A 27,378-nucleotide genomic window follows, 5' to 3' on the forward strand; every position below is an offset into this window, starting at 1 on the left:
GTTGTCAGGCCTGTGGCTATAGTAGATAGGATTGGTCTAGTTTGCACAGCTTGGAAGAATTCTATTTACCATATACAGTATACTCTAGTATAAGCCGAGTTTTTCAGCACGATTTTTCGGTTTATACTGGAGGGAACTCTCCGCCTGTCAATCCCTTCTCAGTGGTCTTCAACCTTCGGACCTCCAGATGTTGCAAAACTACAACTCCCAGCATGCCCGGACAGCTATCTGCTGTCCGGGCATGCTCGGAGTTGTAGTTTTGAAACCTCTGGAGGTCCGCAGGTTGAAGACCACCGCGGCCTTCGTCATCATCCAGACCCCCCCCCCCCTCTTTTAGTTTTCTATTCACCTCCCCTCGGTGGGAAGGAAGGGTGAGTTGGTCCGGGCCATCTATCCTGCAGGGACCGTCCGGTGGGGAGGGTTAGCCGTTCTGGGCTGTCCATTTTCACCGGGGGGGCCTCTTCTCCGCGCTTCGGGCATGCCCCGGACTAGTGACGTTGCCTTAACGATGACGCACAGGGACGTTCATTCGCAGCTTGGATGCGGGGTCTGGATGATGATGTAGGCCGCAGTGGTCTTCAACCTGCGGACCTCCAGAGGTTTCAAAACTACAACTCCCAGCAGGTCCCAGTAGTTGAAGACCACTGATGAAGGGATTGACAGGCGGTGATAATAAAAGGGGGGGGGGGTGATTGCATGGGGGGGGGGGGGAGATGATGTATTTTCCACCCTAGGCTTATAGTCGAGTCAATAACTTTTCCTGGGTTTTTGGGGAGAAATTAGGGGCCTCGGCTTATATTGGGGTCAGCTTATACTCGAGTATATACGGTAAGTAAAGACTCATACTTATCACATAATTAAACGTCATTCTGTGCAATTATATCAGAAAACGGGTTTTAAGAACTGTCAGAGATGTGAAAGCATTCATAATTGTTTTGTACTTTTACTGTACAGCCGAACAATAATTGATTTAATCATTAGTTTCTTTGCATAATTGTCTCTTGAAAAGAAGGCTTGTCTCTGCGGCAAGATGATGGAACATTGAGACAAAAAATACTTAAGTGGGTTACCTAAGAAAAGGATTATTGTTCCTGTGAAGTCTTGTGGCTTTACAACAGTATTGCACGTATTATTTTATTTTCTTTCATTTTAATTGATGTAATACAAACATAAAATTGTCAGAACCAATATTCACCTAGGATTAATAATAGTAATGATCACATTGCATGATTTAGCTTTGTGGATGTAGTCCTATCCTCCTGATCAAGAACGTGATTTCTTTCCATTGCCACTATATGGATGAGCTAATATGGAGCGAACGCATCCTCATCATCATGAAGGAGAGGAGCAGGCTCACATTTTGGAGCGGAGTGTAATTTCATAGCCATTGTCACCCAGTGTGCCCTGTAGATTGCTGGATGATCTGCGCTGCTGCTTAGATATGCAGCTGGTGTACAGTCACTTGGCTGCTGCAGACTGTACTGCAGTGTGACTGTGCAAGGCAATAGTGAGCAGCGCTTTCTGCTTCAATGTATCTTATTGGTTGGGCTTTTCTTTCTTTGTTTCCCCTTCTTCATACAGTTTAAGAAGAAAAATTATGTTTTGAATATTATTTCTTGTGGTTTTCATTATGGTACTGGGAGAGCATAATATAAATGAAGCGACAGCGTATGTCAGTGAAGCATCTACGCCGGCTGAATCATTTCGTGAATTGCCTGTAGGAATTCAGAGTATTTTCAGCTATGAGCATTAATAAGATAATGTGTTGCGTGATGCATTAAATTAAATGTAAGAGCCATATGTCATAGTATGTGGGTCTGTAATAATGGAAAGAAGTATAGATTAATTTAATCAAAACCCTTTGGGGAGAGTAACTAGAAGTAAGATTTACCTTTAGATCTGCAGTGTTGGTCAACCGTTTTAAGCCTGGTACCTCCTAGTCTAAGAAATATCAACTAACTACAACCAAATGAGGTACAATCTTTAAAAAAAAATATTTGCAGCAGATATATATCTATATATACAAAACTCTGTGTGTGTGTATATATATATGTTCTAGCATCACGTCCAAACGGCTAAAGATATTAAGATGAAACTTGGCACACATGTTACTTATATGTCAACAACAAACATAGGATAGGTGATTTAACCCTTACTCACCCCCATTTGCCAGGGTCGGGGTTTTTGTTTAAAGTCCCATACAAGTCTATGGGAAATATATGTTACTGCATAACTTCCAAATGGCTGGAGATATTTCGATAATACTTGGTCACATGTTACTGATATGTCCACTTAAAATATAGGATAGTTAATTTAACCCTTAACTACCCCCATTTGTGAGGGTCGGGGTTTTCGTTTAAAGTCCCATGCAAATCAATGGGAAATGTATTTTCCCACATAACTTCCGTACGGCTGGAGATATTTCAATACCTGGTACACATATTACGGGTCGGGATATGAGGATGGGATGTGAGGTCGGGATAGGAGGTCGAGATATGAGGATGGGATATAGGGATGGGATATGACAACAATATATGAGGACGGGATTTGAAGTCAAAAGCTTCCTCTGTTGATTTTCCTCCACAACAAGGATTAGCAAGGAAAAACCGGGCAACGCCAGGTACTCAGCTAGTATATATATTATTCCTGAGCACTACTGAATCAAGAATATTTATTTTATTATTTTCCCACATAGTAGCATCCAGGTATGGACTGACTGGCTTGAATGTAAGTGATTAGGAACCTTCTCCTCCCCTGTTCCTCCTGCACTGATCGTTCACTATTCATTCACTTGAAACACCTGCCTTTGTAAAGACAGATATGGAGACAGATTAGGAGATCAGGTTGCTGCTGCAAGTTAATGTTACTCAGTCAATGTTTAGATTTAATTTATTCCGCCATCCAATGTTTTCTCAGTACAGTGCTCACATAATACTTGTTACCAATACTAATATTAATCCCCTAATGCCACCATTCAGTGTACAGACAATGCTGTGTGCCACCAGTGCTGCTGTACTCTATCTCTAGCAGCTGAATGGAGTTGAGACAACCCCATTAATGTGGCTATCCACAGTAGAAGTGTACTGTGTATGGCCAGAACAAGCTACATTGCTTTAACTGTGCGTGGCTACATTAAATAATGTCACCTACTTAGGGTATGTTCACACTGAGGAATTGGGGCGGAAATCACGCTGAAGATTTCCGCCCCAAAACACAGGTTTTTTTCCGCTCAGAATTAGCAGCGAATTTGCACGGAATTCCGCGCGGAAATGCAGGTTTCATGCGGAGTAGGAGTATCAAGTATTTCTATTCATAAACATTTTTTTTTCATGCGGAAATTCCACATGAATTCTGCGCCAATTCCGCGCGGAAATGCTTCTGACTCAAAAAAACAAACAAAACTTGATCTCTATGGGAGAACGACGCTGATTCCGCCTGAAAGAAAGAACATGTTCTTTCTTCAAGCGGAACATGTGAACTGAGGGGAAGAAATTCTGCACAGCTCTATGGGGATTTTCACTGCTGAATGAATTGGAGAGGAAAAAGCGAACAGAATTACTCGTGGAAATTCCTCTCCAATTCCAATTATGTGTGAACATACCCTAAATCCCACCATTTACATGCAGTTCAGTTAACACCCACTTCCATGTCTAGTACAATTAATGTTGCCACCCACTCCTAGTACAGTAAATGCCATCATCCACCCTCTGAGAATATAGTAGAAATACAGTTAACAGAGATGGCGATATATAGTGATGTTACCCTTGTAAAACTTATATAGAGGGTAGAAGTGATTAAAGGCTTTTGTTCTGCTGGCAGGCACAACACTTTACATAGCTTTCAAAATAGTATAGAGTTCGGGAGCATCTGGCTGGTGGGTATCGGTTCCGTTGTGAAGTGGTGAAAGATTTAGGTTAAACAGATGTGTTGTGGTATTCCTGACAGGGAATCTCTAGACTAGTAGTGCTTCGCCGAATGAAGATGGTACGATGCATCAAAGGTGCAGAAGATAATGATGTTTATTTACATAGATATGTAAAGGACAAATTTGGACCTGATGAAGAAAGAAATGTACCTTTTGAAACGCGTTGTCCTGTACATATGATTTGGCGAAGCGCTAGTAGCCACTCCCACTGTTAGCAATCTCCCGTACGGCTCTCATTCTAAATGGACATGCCCCCTCCATTCAGCTTTATGGGAGTGCTGCACTCTGGCTCTCCCATAGAGATGCATGGAGGGGAGCCTGTTGGCCACCACTTTGTGCAGTGGTCGACACCCTAATTCAGGAGGAGAGCCAGGTCATCGGGTGGGAGATTGCAAGGGGTCCCACTGGTCTAGCGGTTCCTGCAATCTGAAACTTATCCCCTATGCTTAGAATAGAGGATCCATTTTTCTATCCTGGAGTACTATGTTAAAAGGTTTACTTTTGTCTAAGAAAAAATGTGTTCACCCCAGATTTAGAGGTTAGAAAGCATTCCCTGTTAAACATGCTCTATCCCCTTGGTGTCCTTGCATTCCTATGCCGTCACTCCTCCCTCTCACCTGGAAAAATGCAGCTTGTGAAACATATAACATGCAGAATGATAGTGACCGGCTAGAAGATGGCTTAAAGAGCCAGGAGAGACCAAGTGATTATACATGGTTTTTCTTCTGTAACCGTGGAGCATAAGCTGCATATGCCTGGGGCATATAGCATTTTACAAATTCAAAACATTGGGGCAAATATATTAACACTGTCCTAAATTGTGAAGGACACATAAGATGAGCTGAAAACAATGACAAACCCATTTATGACAGTGGCCCATGCTTTGCTAAAGGGGTACTCCATTGGAAAACAAATGTTTTCATATCAACTGGTGCCGGAAAGTCAAACAGATTTGTAAATTACTTCTATTTAAAAATCTTAATCCTTCCAGTACTTATCAGCTGCTGTATGCTACAGAAAAGTTGTGTAGTTCTTTCCAGTCTGAACACACTGCTCTCTTCTGCAATCTGTCCATGTCAGGAACTGTCCAGAGCAGAAGCAAATCTCCATAGAAAACCTCTACTTCAAAACCACTTCCTGTGGAGTATACAACAGCTGATAAGTACTGAAAGGTTTAAGGTTTGTATATAGAAGTAATATAAAAATCTTTTTAACTTTCTGGCACCAGTTGATTTAAAAACCTTTTTTTTTTTTTCTTTGCACCGAAGTACCAACTCTAACATGTCTAGCAAGAAGCACCAGTATAAGACCCTTTTTCCCACCTTTTGGTTGGCTTGCTATACATGTATATTTTGCACCAAAGTAATAGCACATGACATTGATATACATGGCTCCTTTTGGCCATGCCCCTTTTCTAGACCCTTTTCAGAACTGTCTACACGGTATCTTAAAACACAATGCATTTGTAGGTGAATCTTTTGGCTCAATTTAAAGGGGTACTCTGCTGATCAGTGTTTCGAAAAAACTGTTCCGAACGCTGGAGCCGGTGCCGGGAGCTTGAGATGTCATAGCCCCGCACCTCATGACATCACACCCACCCCCTCAATGCAAGTCTATGGGAGGGGGCAGTCACGCCCCCTCCCATAGACTTGCATTGAGGGGGCAGGGCGTGACATCATGAGGCGGTGGGGCTATGACGTCACAAGCTCCCGGCGCCGGTGTTCGGAACAGTTTGTTCTAATCGCTGAGCAGCGGAGTACCCCATTAAGCCAGGATATTTTGTAAAGTAAACATCTCCTAGTAAATATAAAATAAATAAAATAGTATTCTTTATGCACATGGATCCAATGAAAGCATTCTACAAGGACATAACAAAGTGTGTTTACTCACTGGTCTTACAAAATCTCCTTTTTATTTTATTTTTTTTAAACTGTGCAGGTGTGCACTTTAGTCATTCACCAGCTGCTAACCAGAGCCCTGATTTCTGTTTAATCCTTAACCACATTTCTATTCACTTGCAGAGTTAGGCATCTAGAACATGGTGCTGAATGAAGTGTAAGGTTAAATCAGAAAACAGTTCCTAGAAACCACTAAGGAGGAGGATGATTAGAAGCATTCTCTGTAACTACAACACATAATTGTAACATAATCACACTTTATTCTGTCCTGCTCAATCCTGGGAACTGTTATTGAACAAATAGACATTGCAAATATACGAGTAAATCTATACTCAGTATATAACTGCTTTACCAGTGCGGTCACGTATCGCTCATTCTTGCCATCTATCTTCCACCCACACTCTTTCCGTTATCAATTACTGTCCTAATAATGACATTTTATAGAAAAGACTAATGAGTTGTTCAGTGTCTTAGAGAAATCACCTGCAACTTTTAGAAAATTACGGTATGTAATACCTAGAATTAGCAAAACATAGGAAAAAACATTACTAACCCATAAATCTTCTGGCGTTCACCAGTGTACCTCCAGTGATGATGTTGTATATATGACTCATGTGACTCTACAGCCAATCACTCTGACCGCAGCAGTTTATCTGCTTTACATGTAGGGAGAGGCTACTGAGGCCAGTGACTGGTTGCAGTGTCATGTGACATTTAAAACAAAATTTTCTCCTATTTTATGCAAGTTCCAGCTCAAAGCTCAATACATTTTTTAAGGATTTTCAGTAGAACCATTTTTGGGTTCATATTACTTATTAAATAAATTGTACAATTTTTTTTGGTGGTGGGGCATGATGTTGCAAATGGAAATGATTTTTGTCTTTTTATTTGTGTTTTCAAATTTACACCATTCAACGTGCAATAAATATAACATTAGAATTTAATTCTGTGGGTCAGTACGATTACAGGGATACCCAAATTATGTTCCCTTTCTTTTCAAGTATTTTGGAACAAAAGTAACTCCTTTTTTTTTTTTTTTTTTTTTAATCTGCTTTAGCTGGTTGGAGACTTGGGGTTTTTTACTGGTGTAATTATCATATGACTTTTTGATTGCTTTTTGTTTTATCATAATTTTTATTTTTTTTTTACTTTTTGACTACAGGACTTTTACCAGCGATCTTCTGATAACTTTTATATAATAGTGCAGTGTTTTATGTCTTTTTACGTTAAGCTGACAGGCAATCTATATAGCCATGCTTCTGGCACAACTGTATACAGGCTTATCCATTGCAGGCCAGGGGTCCTTTAGACAGACCCCAGCTGCTATGGAAACCGGACTACACCTGTCAATCTCTTAGCCAGGCTGAAGATCAAATAGGAGATCCTACATGCAGGGGGTCATGTTTTGACCCTGGCATGTAATGGGTTAACTGACAGGAACTGAGGTTTCTCCACAGAATGACAGCCGGGGGGCTTGTACGGATCAACCCGACTGTCACCGTTTAAAGCAGGCAGTCTGTTTTAAAGGGGTACTCCGGTGCTTAGACATCTTATCCCCTTTCCAAAGGATAGGGGATAAGATGCCTGATCGCGGGAGTCCCGCTGCTGGGGACCCCCAGGATCTTGCACGCAGCACCCCGTTTGTAATCAGTTCCCGGAGCGTGTTCGCTCCGGGTCTGATTACCGGCGACCACAGGGCCGGCGGCGTGTGACGTCACACCTCCGCCCCCGTGTGACGTCACGCTCCGCCCCTCAATGCAAGCCTACAGCTATCAGGCCCCATCCCATAGGCTTGCATTGAGGGGCGGAGCGTGCCGTCACACACCGTCGGCCCTGTTGTTGCCGGTAGTCAGACCCGGAGCAAACACGCTCCGGGGACTGAATACAAACGGGGTGCTGCGTGCAAGATCCTGGGGGTCCCCAGCGGCAGGACTCCCGCGATCAGGCATCTTATCCCCTATCCTTTGGAGTAACCGGAGTACCCCTTTAAAGCCCATTACTGACCACCAGTTTTAGACATCACTAAGGGCCTAAAGGGAATCTGGCAAGAAAAGGGCAATTTTATAAGTACCATCAGCTCATGGAAAGGTACAGTTTCCTTTTTCATCAGCTATCCAGTGGTGACTGCAGCTTTTAGTAGCAGATAGAGCTGACAGATTCCCATGTTGCTTAAATCCTGGGCAACTCCTTTAAACTGTATTTGGATAAATAGTTACAGAACCTTCATAATTAAAATGATTTATCTTTTCTAGCTGTTCATTTTAGGATTCTGTATTGTGCTGTACATATACCTTGTTGTTGATTTCAGTAGAGATGGGCTTTAAAATTCTCCATCAGAGCTTTCCATAAAACCCTGCAGAAAAGAGAATGGTTTGCGGAATGGCTCATTTCTGACAGTCATTTCAAATAAAAAAGGATTTTCGTTCAGTAGGACTGCAAGGTTAGAGGAAGAAGGTTGTTCTTGCCTTTGGCTAGACACCTGAACTGTCAGTATGGGCAAAGCTGCAACGGTTCACTTGGTTAACCTCCATTTTAGCCCTTTGGGTTTAAGACTGCTGAGATTTACCTTGCTCTTTAGCAGGTCAGGTAGGTGGGAGGTCATCCAGAAGCTGTTTATTTAATGCCAGGGTTAAAATAGTTCCTTTCACTGTTCATATCATTATTAGTAATGGATGTGACATAAAGGTGCGCACAAATTCATGACATCTAGATCATGATCATACTGAATCATCCGGAGTTTAGAAGAACGGCATTTCAACAATTAGGAAAGCTCCAATTTATGTAAATCTGACAGCAGAAAATCTGCTCTGCAGCAGGTTTCAATTAAGCGCTTAATAGGATTCTCTAATATTAGTGTTCTGAAATTGCTTGGCTTTGCTAATGAAAAGGTATGTCTAGATATGTAGTGTAGATCTTCATATAAGAGACAAAGAGGTGTCCTCTTCAGGTGCCAAGTCTGAAATCTCAAAGATTCCACAGTTCCGCTGCTTTCCCCTCCATTCAAAGCATTCCCCCTGTGTAGGCAAGATAGCAAACTGCAAATGGAAAATGTGATCTGGACCATTGGACCTATTAATTGCCCCGTTGGTCTAGTTAATTTTTTTTCCCTCAAGTTAATCTTCTGCACAGAACTAATTTATATTTTTATAGTGGCTTTCCTTCTCATGTACAGTCTCCAGTTCGTGTGCCTCCCTCTGTCCTGGGCACAGCCAGCCAAGTCATTGACAAATTAGATCTGCACATTTTGCAATTTCACAGTTGTTCATAAACACTTCATCTGAAATGGACTGTCCTGCCTGCTTTTCATGCACAGCAGGCCTAGTATTAGGAAAAGCTGTTTCCATTCTCCACTTTTCACTAGGGATATGAAATTATGGTGGGTGTGTGTCCGGATTTACTTGTTCCAGACAAATTGGAGCTTTGCATTAAGTACTTCATGTTTAAGGGTCGGAGATTCAGTACTTTAGCCATCTCATTTTCTCTGAAATTGAAAAGAAAGGTTTGTTTTATGTCTATATAATTTATAAGAGGCTAAGGTAAAAAAAAACTGTATAAAATGACTTATGGGCATGAAGTTAACACAGACAGAAGGGATCCAGTACTGTATTCTCTACCTATTATTACCTTAGCCTCGTAGGTTGCTATCTATTCAGTATTGTGGAGTTGTGCTGAGAGGTGATCTTTATGCTGCGGAGTTCAGTGAGTCACTTGTTGGACTGTAAATTGCAATAAATATAGCTTATCATATGCCAGGTCTTGGGATCAGATCAAGAGTTGGTAGTAGTGGTTATATATCTCTTATGGCAAATAAATTCTCTAGAATAAAATGTGTGTGTGTGTGTGTGTAAAATCACAGATTGGTATTTATCACAATCTCTCATTTGTGTGCAATACTTATTTACTCCAAAATATGCAACTTTTTGGCCCATGTTATGCCGTGTCTGCCTCTCTTGAAAAAGGGGACAGAGCTTCGCAATAAAGGGACATTTTAGACAAAATCTATGCAAGCTCATAGCTGGCCTATATATCAAAGGCTGCCACATGGGCACACACAGATGAACCAAATTTATCTAGAGGCATGCACATCTAGATAAAAACCAGAGCATCGAACACTGGCAGGCTGTTAATATGAAATGCACCATTCGAGACAAATGTAATTGGACATCCTCATTGATTGCAGCGCTGGAGCTTGGACAAAGCAGGCCGCCTCCCCGTGTGGAGTAATAGACAAAAGTTTGTGAGTCCAGCTTCTCAGCGTAAAGTATTTCTGTTTAAAATTCAAGCTTTAATAGTTCCAATTAAAACATGGTGCAAAAAATCTAAACTCAAAATGATAAAAACATACACACCAACGCGTTTTGGGCTCAGTACATGCCCTTAGTCATGACTAAGGGCTTTCACTAAGCCCAAAACGTGTTGGCGTGTGTTTTTATCATTTTGAGTTTTTATTTCTTGCACCATTTTTTTTATTGGAACTATTAAAGCTTGAATTTTAAACAGAAATACTTTACGCTGGGAAGCTGGACTCACAAACTTTTGTCTATTAATAAATGCATGTCATATATATATACACATAGATATATAGATATTACACATGAATCCTGGCACTACCTTCCTGAACATTGTTGCAGGCTGTGTCTCTCCTCTCCACCTTCATGACCGTAGTATTGTCTGTTGGCAGTGCCCTCTTTCAGTAGGATAATGCCCCTGCCACACTGCAAAGCTATTTAGAAATTTTTGAGAAACATGACAAAAAGATCAAACTATTGCCTCCAGATCCCTTAGTGAAGAATACCACAGGACACATTTTAGAAGTCTTGTGAAGAACGTCAATGGGTCAGAGCTGTCATGGCAGCATGAGGGGGATCTACAGAATATTAGTCAGGTGGTGGGCTATGGCTGTACTATGTGTGAATGTCTTTATGTATGCAGTTACATAGCCTATGTGTTGCAGTCATGCCATCGGTATATTCAAATTGATGTTGCGATTACGTTAAGATACATTTGTCAATGAGCCTACATTGCACCTGAAAAAGTAGCTGGCTTTATGAAGGGCCAAGTACCTGCCCCTTTGATGCATGCCAGAACAGAGTAGCGTGACAGTATTTAATGGGCTGGAACTCCCAGGATGCCGTGCTGAGGCTGAACCAATTATCCGTTAATCTGGAGCATTTGTAATGTGCCAGCTCCCAGCACATTATTAATGCAAGAGAACCGGGGGCTTCTATTAGTGTAAAATTAATCAGGGCATCCCAGAAAAAAAGAGCTGATCTAAAAGTTCTGTTGCACTAAATCCATTAACCCTTTTGTTGTCCTGCTGGCTTAAACATACTTGCTAAAAATGAGTTGGATTCAGTGTATGACATTTTTATTCATATACACCACTTAATTTATATTGACTTTATTTTATGGAAAGTATATTTTGCTGAGGTCTTTAAGGAGTGTGGTATGCAGGTGGAAGATAGTTTAATGTAGTTGTATGATTATACTGGGAGTTGTAGTATGAGAAAAGCTGGAGCGTTGCCAGTTGTATACATTTTTTTTTCTTTTACTATGCATTTGGCATCTGACTGATTTTTTATTTATTTATTTATTTATTTAAAGGGGTACTCCAGTGAAAAACTTTTTTTTTTTTTAAATCATCTGGTGCCATAAAGTTAAACAGATTTGTAAATTACATCTATTAAAAAAAATAATCTTAATCCTTCCAGTATTAGCTTCTGAATACTACAGTGGAAATTATTTTCCGCTTGAAACACAGAGCTCTCTGCTGACATCATGAGCACAGTGCTCTCTGCTGACACCTCTGTTCATTTTAGAAACTGTCCAGAGTAGGAGAAAATCCCCATAGCAAACATATGCTGCTCTGGACAGTTCCTAAAATGGACAGAGATGTCAGCAGAGAGCACTGTGCTCATGATGTCAGCAGACAGCTCTGTGTTTCAAAAAGAAAATAATTTACTCTGTAGTATTCAGCAGCTAATAAGTACTGGAAGGATTAAGATTAAGAAGTAATTTACAAATCTGTTTAACTTTCTGGCACCAGTTAATAAAAAAAAAAAAAAAGTTTTCCACCGGAGTACCCCTTTAAGCAACCTTAGGTCAGTGGTCTCAAACTGTGTCCCTCCAGATGTTGCGAAACTTCAACACCCAGCATGCCCGGACAGCCTACGGCTGTCCGGGCATGCTGAGAGTTGAAGTTTCGCAACATCTGGAGGGACACAGTTTGAAACCACCGCCTTAGACCTCATTCATATCTGCATTCAGTCTTTCTGGTATTGGCTCCATATATAGTGCAGAACACTGGATTCGACACCTGTGCCCCATCTGCTAAATGCTGAACAGTGATAACATCAAGTGGACCCTATGGACTATAATAATGGGCTCCATCAGATTTTTGGCATGGCGTCTGATTTTGGCACGCAGCGTTATTGTGTCTAAGATTTTTGCCTCAATCTGTGTTAAAGGCTCTTAATAGAACCTCTGATATGAACGTGGCCTTAGTATATTATATTCAGAAAATTGTATTTATTTCCTGTAAACTTTTTATGATTGTCCTTTTTGTAGGTTTAGGTCGATCTAGTCTACCAAGGCATGTGAGATACATATGAAATATCCTAGAATACTGGGTTTTCTGGCTGTGGGGTTGGACAGTGACGAAGCCTTTTGGGAAAGCAAATACAGAAATTGAGCTGTGAGATGTCTTTGTCCGATGTGTGTTATTTGAGACTTTCCTTTTGGCTATTTAGTGCTTGTTGTATTACCAGCAGACAGAAGACATTGGTGTGTGAGGAGAGACGTTGGCTTCTGTGTTTTATTCGCCTTGTTTCATTCAGCAGCTTGTCTGCCTGCGGTCCATCTGTCTTGCCTGCAATTCCAAGGCTTATGTTTTTGTGTATGTGTTGAGAGTCCAATCTACGGAGAAACAAGACACGGGAAATAAAACTTGATTCTTGCTAATGTATCTAGTTAAGAATCCAGTCACATATTGTATTTACTTAAAACCCATCTGTGCTTGTTTTACCAGTAATATATTCGGTCGGCGGCCCGTAGACTATGCAGAAACAGAGGAGATAAAGTCGGTATTGCTGCAAACACAAGCAAAAAAGCAACTCCAAACTCCAGGCCCTACAGTAAGTAGTGAAGTCTGCCTCATTGCCTACAACTGCTACATTATATAGACACTGATACTTTGCAAAAAGTTTTTAATGTACTTCTAGTAAAGGTTTGTGCACTCCTTGGCATAGGTTCACATGTAGCATATCTGTCACAAATTTCATGCACGGAAATCCACTGATGAAATCCAAAGCTTATCCGAAGCTGCACCCAGTTCTGTGGATTTGGTGCTGAGGATTTCATTGCAAATTTTATGCTGTGGCCAATGAATAAAGTGAATATTAAAACTTGCTAAGGGTATGTTCACACTACGTATAATGAACGGAATCTTAGCTCGCAGAATTCCGCGAGCGGAGATTCCATTCTGGCGGCCGCCGCAATACTTTGGCGGTAGGACCGCACGGCACTGCGCTGTCACCATTGACGGCTATGCAGTGTTCGCGGACTTCCGCGCAAAGAATGAACATGCTCTTTCTTTGCGCGGAACAATTTCAGCGACGAATTGTCCACTGCTGAAATTCTGCAGTGTGAACGAGTCTCGCGGAGACCCATTCACACTGATGTTTTTGTTCAGAGCACCTAATTCCGTTCGCGGCATTCCGTGGGAATTACGTAGTGTGAACATACCCTTAAAGAAGAAGGTTCTGTGCACAGTGCAGCTATAACACTTGTCCATTCAAGTTCAAAGCAGGTGAACGGGAGTAATGCTGAAATGAATGAGTTGTGGTACACCAGCTAACATTGCTGCCCCTTCATTCTGATGACTGGTGGCATTTCTACTTCATATGTTCTTTTACAAGTACATAGATAAAAACTTCTCAGTTCAGTGGGGCATTTAGCATTGTTCTCTCTACTGCCTAGTGTACAGTTCAGGATAGCTATTTAAAGGGGTACTCCGCCCCTAGACATCTTATCCCCTATCCAAAGGAGAGGGGATAAGGTGTCAGATCGCCGGGGTCCCGCTGCTGGGGACCCCCGGGATCTACCATGCAGCACCCACCTTTAGCGGCTTCCGGAACCGCTGGAGATCCTCAGGCTGAGTCCATCTCGACCACGAGGATGGAGCATAGTGACGTCACGGCTTTGCCCCGTGTGACGTCACGCGCCGCCCCCTCAATGCAAGTCTATTGGAGGGGCGTGTGAGCTGTCATGCCCCCTCCCATAGGCTTTCATTGAGGGGGCGGAGCCGTGACGTCACTATGCTCTGTCCCCGTGATAGCCAGTAATTAGACCCAGAGCGTGCATGCTCCGAGGACTGACTGACTGGGTGCGGCATGGAAGTTCACGGGGGTCTCCAGCGGCGGGACCCCGCGATCAGGCATCTTATCCCCTATCCTTTGGATAGGGGATAAGATGTCTTAGCGCTGGAGTACCCCTTTAAAATAAAAAACAAATAGAAAAAAGAAGTAATGTAGCTCTACAATAGGAGGAAGGGATCGAACGAGAACTGGTTATTAGGTTGTGTAGCCTATACAACCTCAGAGTAAATAAATAAGAAGAGAAAAGGTAACTGTTCTCTAGTAAGATCCTTGTGTCTGTATATATAGTGTATGGGAGCTTGTTGTGTGCAGTGAATCCGATATTACTTGTATATACATTATTGATGTTGTATCCAATCAGTAGAAAAATAGAAATCAAATTACATCATTAAAATATACACATTTATTTAGTATATGATTACAAACTCGAGCTGTCTGCAGGGCCCTTGCAGAAGCTCACTGTATTTAATTGTAAATACAAATATTTCATAAGAAACATTAAAATGATAATAAACATATAAAGCAGAATATTGTACTGCCACTCAAGTATAAAATGAGTCCTGGTCAAAGCTTATCTAAGGGGATATTGCAAAGGTATGATAGTTCTAGTTCCTGAAAGATAAGCAGAAAATCTTGTTTTCTGATCTTGGGAAAGCAGGGTGGTGATACAATTAGATGCTGTGCATCCGTTGGTGGTATAGTAGAATCCTGTAGTGGAAAAAAGGTGATAGGTGCTATACACCGTACTGTAGGTGGTATGTCCTATTTGTTATTGTATATACATTGGTGGTACAGTGGTAACCTATGCAGGAAACCTGTTGGAGGAAAAGGGTGCGTGCTGTGCACTGCTTACGGATCCCGATGTTTGGTCCCGCGGCGCTCTCACACTTATCCACCTATGGTTCCAGCCGGATAGTGGTATCGCCTGTCCTGTTGGCGATCCATTGTCGCCTGCGAGCCTGGGGAGGGAGAGATCCCTGTATGATGTCTGGAGTTGAAGTCCTGTAGATGCTGCAGGTGGCGTCTTCCACGGGGTTTAGTGCACCGGGTGCTAAAGTCCTGTCTTTATGTCCGATGGGGATAAACTTAAAAGATATTGAAGTGTCAGTGCTGTATTGCTAGTAGCCTACCAGTCACCTCCAACAGGTTTCATGCATAGGTTACCACTGTACCACCAACTTATATACAATAACACATAGGACATACCACCTACAGTACGGTGTATAGCACCTATCACCTTTTTTCCACTACAGGATTCTACTATACCACCAACGGATGCACAGCATCTAATTGTAACATCACCCTGCTTTCCCAGGATCAGAAAACAAGATTTTCTACTTATCTTTCAGGAACTAGAACTATCATACCTTTGCAATATCCCCTTAGATAAGCTTTGACCAGGACTCATTTTATACTTAAGTGGCAGTGCAATATTCTGCTTTATACTTTTAATATAATTTTTTTTTGTTTATTAAATATTTTTATTTACGTTTAAATACAATGAGCTTCTGCCAGGGCCCAGCAGACAGCTCGAGTTTATAATCATCATATACTATATAAATATGTATATTTTAATGGTGTAATTTGATTTCAATTTTTCTACTGATTGGGATATCTGTAATATATATGATTCATTGCACATAACCAGCTCCCATACACTATATATACACAAGGATCTTACTAGAGAACGGTTACCTCGGTTAACTCTTCTTAAAAAAAAATAACATTCATTGCCAGAACAATGTCCGCAGATTTTGTTTTTAAAAATGTAGGCATGGGCTGTACACTATTAGGCTTTGACAGAATCTTCAGCATGTGAATGTGGTCTTGCAATCTACTTCTGCTTCTCTATATAGCAAAGAGCCCCTGTTATAAACACACACACAAAATTACAATATAGGCTATTGTTCCCCACAGCTGACACTCTGGGTCCCAACCTATCGCCCCTTCTTCCTTGGTTCTGCTGTGACTTGTTGTCCCCACTGGCTGCCCCCTCCCCCCACACACACAGCCAATGACTGGCCAGTCATTGGCTGAGTTCCTGTGGGGATGACTAGGCGTGTGGTACGCCGAGACCCAAAGTGGCATCTGCAGGGGGATCAGCACAGGTGAGAAGTCTTACATTATGGTTGACCTATTTGTGGTTTGTACTTGACAATTAATTGCAATAATGGTGGATTTTTATGTCCTCTATTTTTACAGCAAAAGGTTGTCCAGTGCAGAGAAGGTACCATTGTCATTTTAGCAAGTGGTTTGTCTGCCTCTCAAAGAACTGATCTCAACAAGCTTGGTTCATTATTAAAAGCAGAAATATGTTCCAACTACAACAGCTCAGGTAGGTGTGAATGTTTCCTCTAGGCCCTTATAGCGAGTAAGTAGGCCATTTAGGGACTTGGGCACTGTTTTTTTTTTTTTTTTTTTTTAAGTTGGACAATGTAGAACTGAATCTAATAGATAATGTATTGTGCCTTAATGCCCCAACCAGATATACAGGGCTACATAGCATATAGGCAAGTAGGTTTAAACCGCTTCTAGGTTTATCTAATGATTGCTTATAAAAGTGCCCTCTGGGGATTTATAAAGTGGGAAATAAATTTTAAAATAAAATAAATATATCAAAGCCCCTCCCCAAATAAAAAACACTCTTTTCCCCAAAAAGTTAAATAAATAATATATTTGGTATTGCCGCATGCGTAATTGTCTAAACAATTAAAAATAATAACAGGTGAAGAAATGAAGTGATTGCACTCACCACTCTGTAGCAGCAATGTTTGTTCAGTCATGTACAAAGGGTACAGTCGTGCAGGGGTGCCTCCAAGGGACAGATCTGTTTCGCGAGGTAAGCAGGCTTTGTCTAGCCAATGCTCCATAAGTGAGCGAGGAGGCGTGTGGAGTAAATGTCAGAGGTCAGAGTAAATGCAAATATACATAGACAAAAAAGCATATTAAAAACAAAAATCAGACAAGAATAACTTTATAGAAATGGACTTAAATCATTCCTATGGTTAAGACCAATAGGTCCAAGAGCATTGAGTTTCAGAATCCAACATGCTTCATTTTGTAGGAGTATCTCATGCCAATTCCCTCCATTGCATGGAGAATTAACTATTTGCAGTCCTGCAAACTTCATTACAGTACAATCGTTGTTGTGTTGTTCTTGTATGTGGGCAATCATACGTGGGGCTCCCTTACCCGTGCGTACGGAATAAAAATGTTCTCGCCCCCGGGTGCATAGGCTTCTTTTTGTCTTGTCCACATAGAAGAACCCACATATTAGGAAGCAAGAGCGGCAGAAAATAAATTGATTCACTACATGTGTATAAATGCTGAGTTTTACTATGCGACTATTTATAAGAGCAAAAATTACAGTGACCGCAGGCAAAATTCCCTTTTGGTACACCACAGTCTAGCCAAGTGCTTATTGACCGTAGTGTACCAAAAGGGAATTTTGCCTGCGGTCACTGTAATTTTTGCTCTTGTACTATAAAAAGTCGCATAATAAAACTCGGCAGTTATACACATGTAGTGAATCAATTTATTTTCTGCCGCTCTTGCTTCCTAGTATATGCCCTAATATGCCCGTGCGTGTTCTCCTATGTCGGCAAGACAAAAAGAAGCCTATGGACCCGGGTGCGAGAACATTTTTATTTTTATGATTGCCCACATTCAAGAACAACACAACAACGATTGTACTGTAATGAAATTTGCAGGACTGCAAATAGTTAATCCTCTGTGCAATGGAGGGGATCGGCATGAGATACTCGTACAAAATAAAAAATGGTACCGATAAAAAGTACACATCATGGTCCAAAGAATGAGCCCTCATACATCCCTGTATACAGAAAAATAAAAAAAATTAAGTTATAGGGGTCAGAAGAGGAACATTTTAAGCATACTGATTTTGGTTAAAAATGTTTGCCTATTTTTATTTTTTTTACTTTTTTTGGTGTATCGTCTTAACCACATTGACCTACAGAATAAAGATAATGGCCCTGATTTACTATTGTAAACCCGACATGTTTTGTTGGGATGTGTGCCAGATTCTGGCGCATTGCGCCAAAAATCCTGGCTGCATCAGAATTTGCGCCAGAATTGGAAAAAAAAAAACAGACTGACTCTCCAGAAAAATGTAGGGAAACTTTAGTACATACTGTGGAAAAATTATTATAGGGAATTAAAACCCACAAGGAAACCTACACTCCATTCTTAGTAAATCAGGGCCAGTGTGTAATTTTTACCATAAAGTGCACTGTGTAAAAACAACCATCCCCCCATAAAAAAATTTTTAGCAAAATTGCATTTTTCTTTCCAATTTCCATTCCGCCCCAACAAATAAAATCATTTTTCTTTTTTATGTTGCCGTACTTTTTATTGTAAAATGAAAGATGTTGCGCATAAAACAAGCCCTTATGTGCCCGTAGATGGAAAAATAAGAGTTGTGGCTCTTAAAAGGCGTGGATTTGTCTGTGGGTGGCAGCCTAGTCTATGGCCCTTAAGTGACTGCTGTAAATACATGTCTGGGTGGTCACTAAGTGGTTTAATGTAAACAAAAACGCAGTGGTTACCTTGCCTTAGTCAAAATCCTAAAACGTTTATGGTTGAGCTTATGATTTTGTTATGCCAAATAAAACAATTACCTGTCTCCTTAATTTTAGTTACTCACGTTATAGTTGGAGATGAACCTATGCTGCGTACGATGAAGTGCATGATGGGAATATTATCTGGATGCTGGATTCTCCGGTGTGCTTGTAAGTGTGAAATCTAACACCACAGCAAGTATTGTACGGCATGATGCAGAATTCCCCCCCCCCCCCCCCCCCCCCCCTCCAGTGTATTCATAGACCTACAAATGCCCACTGACACAGCAGAGTAACTATACTATTCTGAAAGGGGAGCTGTTCTGGGGATAGTACTTTATATGTCTTCACAAGCAAACAGTTTAACTACCCCCTTACCCATTCTTACTTGTACCATTTCTATAACTTATTTTGGGAATATTTTTACTCATTTCAAATAGCATAGTCTACCTCTTACCGTTTATACTCGAGTATGAGCCGAGTTTTTCAGCATGATTTTTCGTTCTGAAAACGCCCCTCTCGGCTTATACTCTTGTGAACTCTCCGCCTGTCAATCCCTTCATCAGTGGTCTTCAACCTGCGGACCTCCAGATGTTGCAAAACTACAACTCCCAGCAAGCCCGGACCGGGCATGCTGGGTGTTGTAGTTTTGAAACCTCTGGAGGTCCGCAGTGGTCTTTGTAATGATCCAGACCCCCCCCCCCCCCCCCCCCCTTTGTTTTGTACTCTCCTCCCCTCGGCGGGAAGTTAGGGTGAGCTGGTCCGGGCCATCTATGCTGCAGGGACCGTCCGGTGGGGAGAATTAGTCGTTGCGGGCTGTCCATTTTCACCGGGGGGGGGGGGGGGGGGGGCCTCTTCTCCGCGCTTCGGCCCCGGCGTAGTGACGTTGCTTTGACGATGACGCACTGGGACGTTCATGCGCAACGTCCCTGTGCGTCTTCGTCAAGGCAATGTCACTAGTCCAGGCCCGAAGCACGGAGAAGAGGCCCCCCCCCCCCCCCTGGTGAAAATGGACAGCCCGGAACAACTAATCCTCCCCACCGGACAGTCCCTGCAGCATAGATGGCCCGGACCAGCTCACCCTAACTTCCCGCCGAGGGGAGGTGAGTACAAAAAAAAAGGGGGGGCTGGATGATGACGAAGGCCGCAGTAGTCTTCAACCTGCGGACCTCCAGAGGTTTCAAAACTAGAACACCCAGCATGCCCGGACAGCCATCGGCTGTCCGGGCATGCTGGGTGCTGTAGTTTTGAAACCTCTGGAGGTCCGCAGGTTGAAGACCACTGATGAAGGGATTGACAGGCGGTGATGATTAAGGGGGGAGGATGATGATGGGGGTCTGGATGATGACGGGGTCTGGATGATTACATGGGGGGGGGGATGATGTATTTCCCACCCTAGGCTTATAGTCGAGGCAATAACTTTTCCTGGGTTTTTGGGGTAAAATTAGGGGCCTCTGCTTATATTCGGGTCGGCTTATACTCTAGTATATACGGTACTTTATTTATTTATTTATTTATTTATTTATTTTTTTTGAGAGAATTTATTGATCCCCCCCAAAAAATGAAATCTACAGCACAAAAGCTGAAAGGGGCATTTCATGCACAGGACCTTTTCCCTAAGGATAAGATTAGGTTGGCTTCACATCACATTTTCTCCCATACGGGAGCGCATACGGCAGGGGGGAGCTAAATCCTCGCGCTCCCGTATGCTTTCGTATGCGCTCCCGTATGTAATTCATTTCAATGAGCCGGCCGGAGTGAAACGTTCGGTCTGGTCGGCTCATTTTTGCGCCGCATGCGCTTTTACAACCGGACCTAAAACCGTGGTTGACCACAGTTTTAGGTCCGGGGAAAAAGCGCATACAGCGCAAAAATGAGCCGACCAGACCGAACGTTTCACTCCGGTCGGCTCATTGAAATGAATGACACACGGGAGCGCATACGAAAGCATACGGGAACGCAAGGTTTTAGCTCCCCCCTGCCGTATGCGCTCCCGTATGGTAGAAAATGTGATGTGAACCCAGCCTTAGCTGTAATGCTAGGGGAATCTGTCGGGAAAAAAAATTATTATATGTTCAACCATTCACTTGTAATACTACATCAATGGGCCCCACCAGTGTGGGAACTGCTCTTGCTTGGTGGCTTTCCATTCTGGGCTGTAGAAAGGGATGGTACTCTATGATCTCTATATGCACCAAGGAAGCATATAGACAAATGTTGTCTTTAGGTCCATAAACTTACTTGAGGTGGAAAAAACAGTTCAATTTCTATTTATAAAGAGAAAAAAATATTTAAAAACCTAAACTCTCCAAACATGGTGTTCCCTCTGCAATATCATACATAATGTACCATAATACTCTGTTAGGATGCAGTCACCTAATTTTCAGTCCCTGGCTGCTGGATATGGTGGGAAAATTTCAATACCACCTCCTGCCATATCCTATTCAATCCAGGTCATTTTCTGACGACATCCGATTTGTGGCTCTGACTGAAAACTGTGGTTTTCAGTGTGGGCCAAACACAGGATATTGTCTAAAAAATTACTCCAGCAAAGTCACTGTCTGACTCTGTTTTGCTCATTGAATTAAATTGGGGAGGTGGTATTGAAATTCTCCCTCCATATCCCGCTGCCAGAGACAGTCCTACACTTTGATCTCTAGTCCATAGATTTCTAGTCATTTAAATCTCCAGGCCACCCACCTACCCTTGGCAAGGTTCCCCTGATTACTTTTTGATGTGCACAGAGAGATGTCCCATACAGAAATGCGCAGGCTTCATGTGTGGTAACGTGTATGGGAAGTGGGTAGGCAAGGGGGATAGGCATCCCATGGATATTTCATACATATCTGTAATGACAAACCTTATTTATGAATAAGGCATCTTTCTTGTATTTGTACATTCATATCTACATCATTTATGTATTATGGAAGATTATATATTCAAGCCACCTGAGATAGTACCAACACTAAAACAGAATAATACTTGTCTATCTAATAACAAGTAGCTAAATGTTCACAGTGCAGTCAGCGTCTCAAATGAGCACTCTGACTGTGGGGATCTCAATTATTTCAGGATATACTGCTAAGTTTTAATGACTTGGAGACTCCATACCTCTAAATGGAGCCCAAAGAGAACTATTAACTATCCGTATATTTATGCAAAATGTTTAAAGCCTTAACTCCAGCAAATTACAATGCTGTGTTTTATTCACTTGTGGATTTCAGTGCACAACATGTTTGTGGTTAAGGGTTCATTCAGTCATTACAAATTCCAAGTGTAATGGCTTGCTGGGATTGTAGGAAAAAAAAAGTTACTTGCCAACCCACAGTCCTCATCAGTTCCTGCTACATCTCCCAATATCTCTGCTTCCAGTGCTCTTCTTCTTTTCTTCTGCCTGCTTCTGAGACATGAGCTCTGAGCAGGACCAAACTGCTCAGTCAATCACTGGCTCAGACAGGACATTGCTGCAGATATTATTAGCTGAGTGAGCAAGTCCTATTCAGAGCTTTCGTTTTGGGATTGGTAGGTAAGTATAGCTTTTTTTTTTTTCTATGGCCCCAGCAATCTATATTATTTTTGGAATATTGCAACAGAAATATAATTTTGGTACGTATATATACCGTATGTATGTATGTGTGTGTATATATAATATAGTTAGGTTTTTTTTTTATATTTACTCTGCTATGGCTATTATTCTAGGTTCTAATTTTTTACATAAGCAAAGATATAATAACCAATCTGTTGTCATAACGTTCACTGTGTTCTGTATTTTTCTTTCACAGTTATTCCTTGTAGCAAAATAGTATTATTAGAAACTAGGTGTACCTGCATTTCATGGTTCATGTACAGTGCTTCTTGTGTTTTTTCTTTAGGGGTAAAGGCTTGCCTCGAGACAAGAAGACGGCAGCCAGAAGAATTTCATGAAGTAGACAGTGGACCTCATAGAGCTCGGCTCAATAGAGAACAGCTGGTAATTTTCATCTTTACTGCTTGATTTCCTTAATCATAATGGTAAATAGAATGTTACCACCTAGTTATTATTGCAGCAGTAAGATTACATGGAAATAACTGCATAATAATTTATCTGGAGTAGAAGGGTAAGTGTTACGGTTGATTGTAACCATACTTGCCCTAAAGCTGGCCATACACATAATATAACTCAAAAGTGTCAGCAGAGCTCTCACTGGGGTTTCTCCAAAGATTCTCCTCCAGAACACATACTGAGTTGAGTACTTGTGTACTTGAACAGGGTGAGGGGAGAAAAGCTGCTGCAAGACTCTTTACAGCAGCCCGCATCCCAGAGAACAAGTGGATCGGCAGTCGAATTTAAACATGCCAGATTCTTCTCTCCCTAAACATCTTTTAATCCATTTACAGGAGCAACTGGTCCTGCCAAAATTGGCAGGTTTGGCCAACACATATCTGATGCGTATGGCTAGATTAAAGCGCAATTTCAGGCACGATCTTTATCTCCAAAGTGTGGAGACTCAAACTGTGTCTTCCCACGCTGGAGCGGAAGATAACACGGACCTTTGGACTTGCTCTTTAAGGGCCCTATTACTCTGAGCAATTATCGTCTCAACAGGCCAAACATTTTTGTTTGTGTGGCCCTGGCACATATCTACTAGATTGGTACATGTATGGTGCCAGGGTCTGCCCATGCAGTACCTCCTTAACAGTGGAGATCAGAAGAACTACAGATCAAACAGTCCATAATGCTTGCATTGTATAGTAAACTTTACAGAAGGGAACTCCTTTGATTTAATCTTAAACTCTTCTAAATGCATCTCAATTTGCATACATTTGAGATATTCATGTTGTGTCCTTGAGTTCACATGCCTTTTCTTAAAAAGTACCTGTCACCAAATAAACTTTTCTAAACTAACTCAGGCTATGTTCCCTAACTACTCTAACACTCCTCCAACCCTTACAAAAATCATCAGAGCTTTAAAAAGCTGTGTATCTTACCTTTATTCTTGCTCACATAGTGCAATGTCCCAGAAGGAGACATTGGGTGTTTCCCAGCAGGCATGACCTTGCTGAAGCCTGCTGGGGGACCACTTCCGCCTTCACATTGTTGCAGTGCTGTGATGAATAGAAGACCTTAGGCTCTCTGCATCTTTCAGTGAGGCTCTTTGCAGCCTTTAATGAGGTTCTGTGCAGCTTTCAATGAGGCTCTTTACAGCTGTCAATCAAGCTCAGTTCAGAGAAACACTTCCTGAGTTTGGTCTCCTGCCAGACCAGGAGGAGACCAAACTCACTGTATTAATTGTGGCAGGGAACAGAACAGAGCCACTTCGTGGCTGTTTTTTTAATTACATTTTAAACATATTAATCTTGATAATTTTAAAAGCAAGTTAATGGGGAAGTGTCTGCTAATTACACAAGGAACACTATATTAAAAGTTTTATTTGGTGCAGGTACTCTTTAAGCTCTAGGGCAAATGCATGATCATCCTGAAAAAAATTATTTCACTATGACCAAACCTCTTTTTTATGAATTATTAGAAAAGTGTTGTGATATTAATTGCTATCTCTACCTGATCCTTTACCTGGCATGTATGTAAAGTGAATGGGGACATGGAAGTGCTTTTTTTTTTTTTTTAGGTATCATCCGTCCTGTTTCACTAGAAGGGCACCAGGCAAAAAAAATAAAATAAAATCTAGCATCATTCCATTACCAGTGCAGATTATTGATTCTTTACTGAATACCTGTTTTATCCAATCCACCACACTCTATTATTCTTCTCTTTGGTAGTCCTTAGTTTATCCTTTTAAGGTTAGGAGAGGTTTCACACACTGCTTTTTATGGCAGTTTTTCCATTGAGTTTTTAAGCCAATGCCAGAAGTGGATCCAAGAGAAAGGAGAAGTTTCCGTTTTTGCTTTTTGTTTCCCATTCCTTTTGAATCCACTACTTTCACTTAAAAAAAAATATATATAAAAGCGAAAACTGCTAAAAACTGTGAAACCCTCTTAGAAGAGCCAAATAAAACAAGCTCTATGTGCATATCCCATTACATTCAGCCAATTGCTGGGTCCATCACGATCTCCTGCCCGACGCCCAGCTCTTCAGAACAATGGCTCTCCTCATGCACGGAACAGCAGTGGTGAACAAGCCCCCTCCATGCAGTGTTTGTGTGAGAGCTGGAGATAAAAGAGCACTGTACTATTCTCCCTGTATTGGGGTAATTGGTTATCAAAATTTTTATGTTGCCTAAACCACGAGTTATCAAGGATGACAGGTTCCCTTTAATGCACACCACAATAAACAGATTGGTCAAGCAGAAGGGCACGTTAAAGACCATCATCCAATTAGGGCCAACTTTAGAAGCAATTTAAGGTATAGTGAAGTCATTATATTACTTCTCTTATGTAATTTGGTTTGTTTCACTCAGCTGCCAAGCCTGCTGGATGGATGTCATGTTTACTTCCTTGGATGCTTCAAAGAACACAAAAAGGAAGACCTCATTGAACTGGTTAAAGCTGCTGGTGGTCAAATCCTAATTCGTCAACCAAAACCAGATAGTGATGTAACTCAAACTATTAACACTGTAGCATACCATGCAGATGCAGATTCTGACCAAAGGTTTTGCACACAGTATGTAATATATGATAAAACTTCCAAATTCATTCCAGGCAGGGTGCGCCAAGGTAAGGTTTGGTTTGCCCCCTCAAGCTGGCTGATTGAATGTATTACCAGCTTTCACCTGCTGCCAGTGCCTTAAACATAGCATATCCTATAAAATTCAATATATCCAGAAGATACTACATTTCTTTACATTCAAGCCTTGCTGTATTTGTATATGCCAGTATCATTCACTGTGTTTTGTTTTCTCAAAAAAATAAAAAGTATAAATAATGAAAGCACCATCTGCTAAACATTAATTCCCATTGCTTGCTGTAGCTGGCTTTATGCATAATTGGTATAAAGATACAGGGCTACATTCTCTTCTACTGGCTTTGTAGTAGCCTTACTCTTGGGCTTTTAGAAACCAGAGTGGGGTTTATATCTTTATATAAGTAATTTATTACAGGTGTGACTACAGCCAGAGACCAAAAAAAGTAATTCTTACAGGCTTTTAGCTCAAATAACTGCATTGTCCCTATCATGAAAGTATTATATTATAAAGATGTAATACATTGTTTGTCTTTTCATTTTGGATGTTTTTTGGTTGTTGTTTTTTTTTTTTTTTTTTTTTAAATCCCTGCTATTTTGTTTCTATCCATTGCTGGTGACATCCATAGTTTGTTAACAATGAAATAAAATAAGTTGATCTTTTATCCTAATCTGTTATTTTGCAAGCATATGAACCATGATGGTTAAAGGGTTGTCTTATTAGACAATAATAACCTTTCAAAAAAAACAACTGAATTTTATAATGTGTGAGTGTGGAAAAAAGGTTGTTTAATATTACATTTACAGACATACACTTAACATCAATATTTAGAATGGGTTTTTACCACCAGCAACAACCATCACCTATCTTCTTTCCGAGCTGTCATCTGCTTTTTGTTTGGGAAGAGAGTTGAATAAAGCAGCAGAGTGCGTTTTCAACCAGGGAGCACACTGGATCGCATGTCTATTCTTTCAAGCCAGATAGACTTTCACCTGGAGATGCAGAGCTTGTGGAGTAAGGTGGGGCTGAGCTGTAATAAAGAGATTGTGGTTAAAGGGCATGTGATGTGGGTGTATCTGGCAAAAATTTAGTTTTTGACCTTTAGCCAAAACAAAAAAGCACCTTAAATAGAAGGGGTGTGGTTTATGCGAGAGGCATTGATTGCTGGATGGGAGTAACCTGCAAGCTGGACCGACACACTCACGAGGATATAACCGAGCTTGTGGTGTAAGGTACCAGAAGTCACATAGACCTGCATGGGACTTTAGACAAGAACTTCAACCCTTGCAAATCGGGGTAGGTTAGGGTTAATTTTACTACCTTATATTTTTTGTTCACATATAATGTACCAAGTTTCAGCAAAATATCTCCAGCCGTCTGGAATTAATGCTGGAACATACACACACACCTGGAGTTTTATAGATAGTTGTGTTTCTGCAGTCCTTATTTATATTGGGCAGCCACACAAATTTCGGAAGTGACTCTGCCCTGTGCACATGACCACTGTGTATACAGCTCCCTGTAGCCATAAGGCTTCCACCTTTCCATCCTGACAATAATGTGATGGGTGAGGGGCTGCTGTATCACCTGGAACTTGAGTAAATACAACAACTATAGCGAAAATCATCAATAAAACACATTTTATTATGGTGTTAAAATGCCCCTTCCTTCTGCAAAGATCTTTTATGACTGATTGACGTCACACTAAATAAAAAAAAATAAAAAAGTGGTCCATGAAGATTGGCCCAGTCTGGAAGTGGTTAAATCATATCTCTAAAAAGAGTAGTTACAATTTGGCTATTGTAAAGAATTGCTATTTCTTTACATAGTTCATAAGGTTGAAAAAGACCAGAGTCCATCAAGTTCAACCTATAACTCTGAGTCCCTACTGAGTTGATCCAGAAGAAGGCAAAAAAAAAACTCATATTCGAGGTAAAAATTCCTTCCCGACTCCAAATATGGCAATCGGAATAGATCCCTGGATCA

General features: G+C 41.3%; 1 protein-coding gene across 2 annotated transcripts in view; it reads left to right on the forward strand.

Moving 5' to 3' along the window:
• The window catches only part of BARD1 (BRCA1 associated RING domain 1), a 107,049-nt gene extending 80,663 nt beyond the window's left edge, over nucleotides 1-26,386 (forward strand). The window contains exons 7-11 of one of the 2 annotated variants that reach the window (XM_056534046.1): nucleotides 12,851-12,956; nucleotides 16,401-16,533; nucleotides 18,854-18,946; nucleotides 22,648-22,745; nucleotides 25,171-26,385. In XM_056534046.1, the coding sequence (XP_056390021.1) occupies nucleotides 12,851-12,956; nucleotides 16,401-16,533; nucleotides 18,854-18,946; nucleotides 22,648-22,745; nucleotides 25,171-25,500 (760 nt within the window). In that variant the 3' untranslated portion in view covers nucleotides 25,501-26,385. Of the gene's footprint in view, nucleotides 1-12,850; nucleotides 12,957-16,400; nucleotides 16,534-18,853; nucleotides 18,947-22,647; nucleotides 22,746-25,170 lie in introns of both variants that reach the window. The other variant, XM_056534047.1, reaches the window with a different exon arrangement.
• The last annotated feature ends 992 nt before the right edge of the window (nucleotides 26,387-27,378 follow it).

Source organism: Hyla sarda, chromosome 8 (genome assembly GCF_029499605.1).
Source record: "Hyla sarda isolate aHylSar1 chromosome 8, aHylSar1.hap1, whole genome shotgun sequence".
Classification (NCBI taxonomy): domain Eukaryota; kingdom Metazoa; phylum Chordata; class Amphibia; order Anura; family Hylidae; genus Hyla; species Hyla sarda.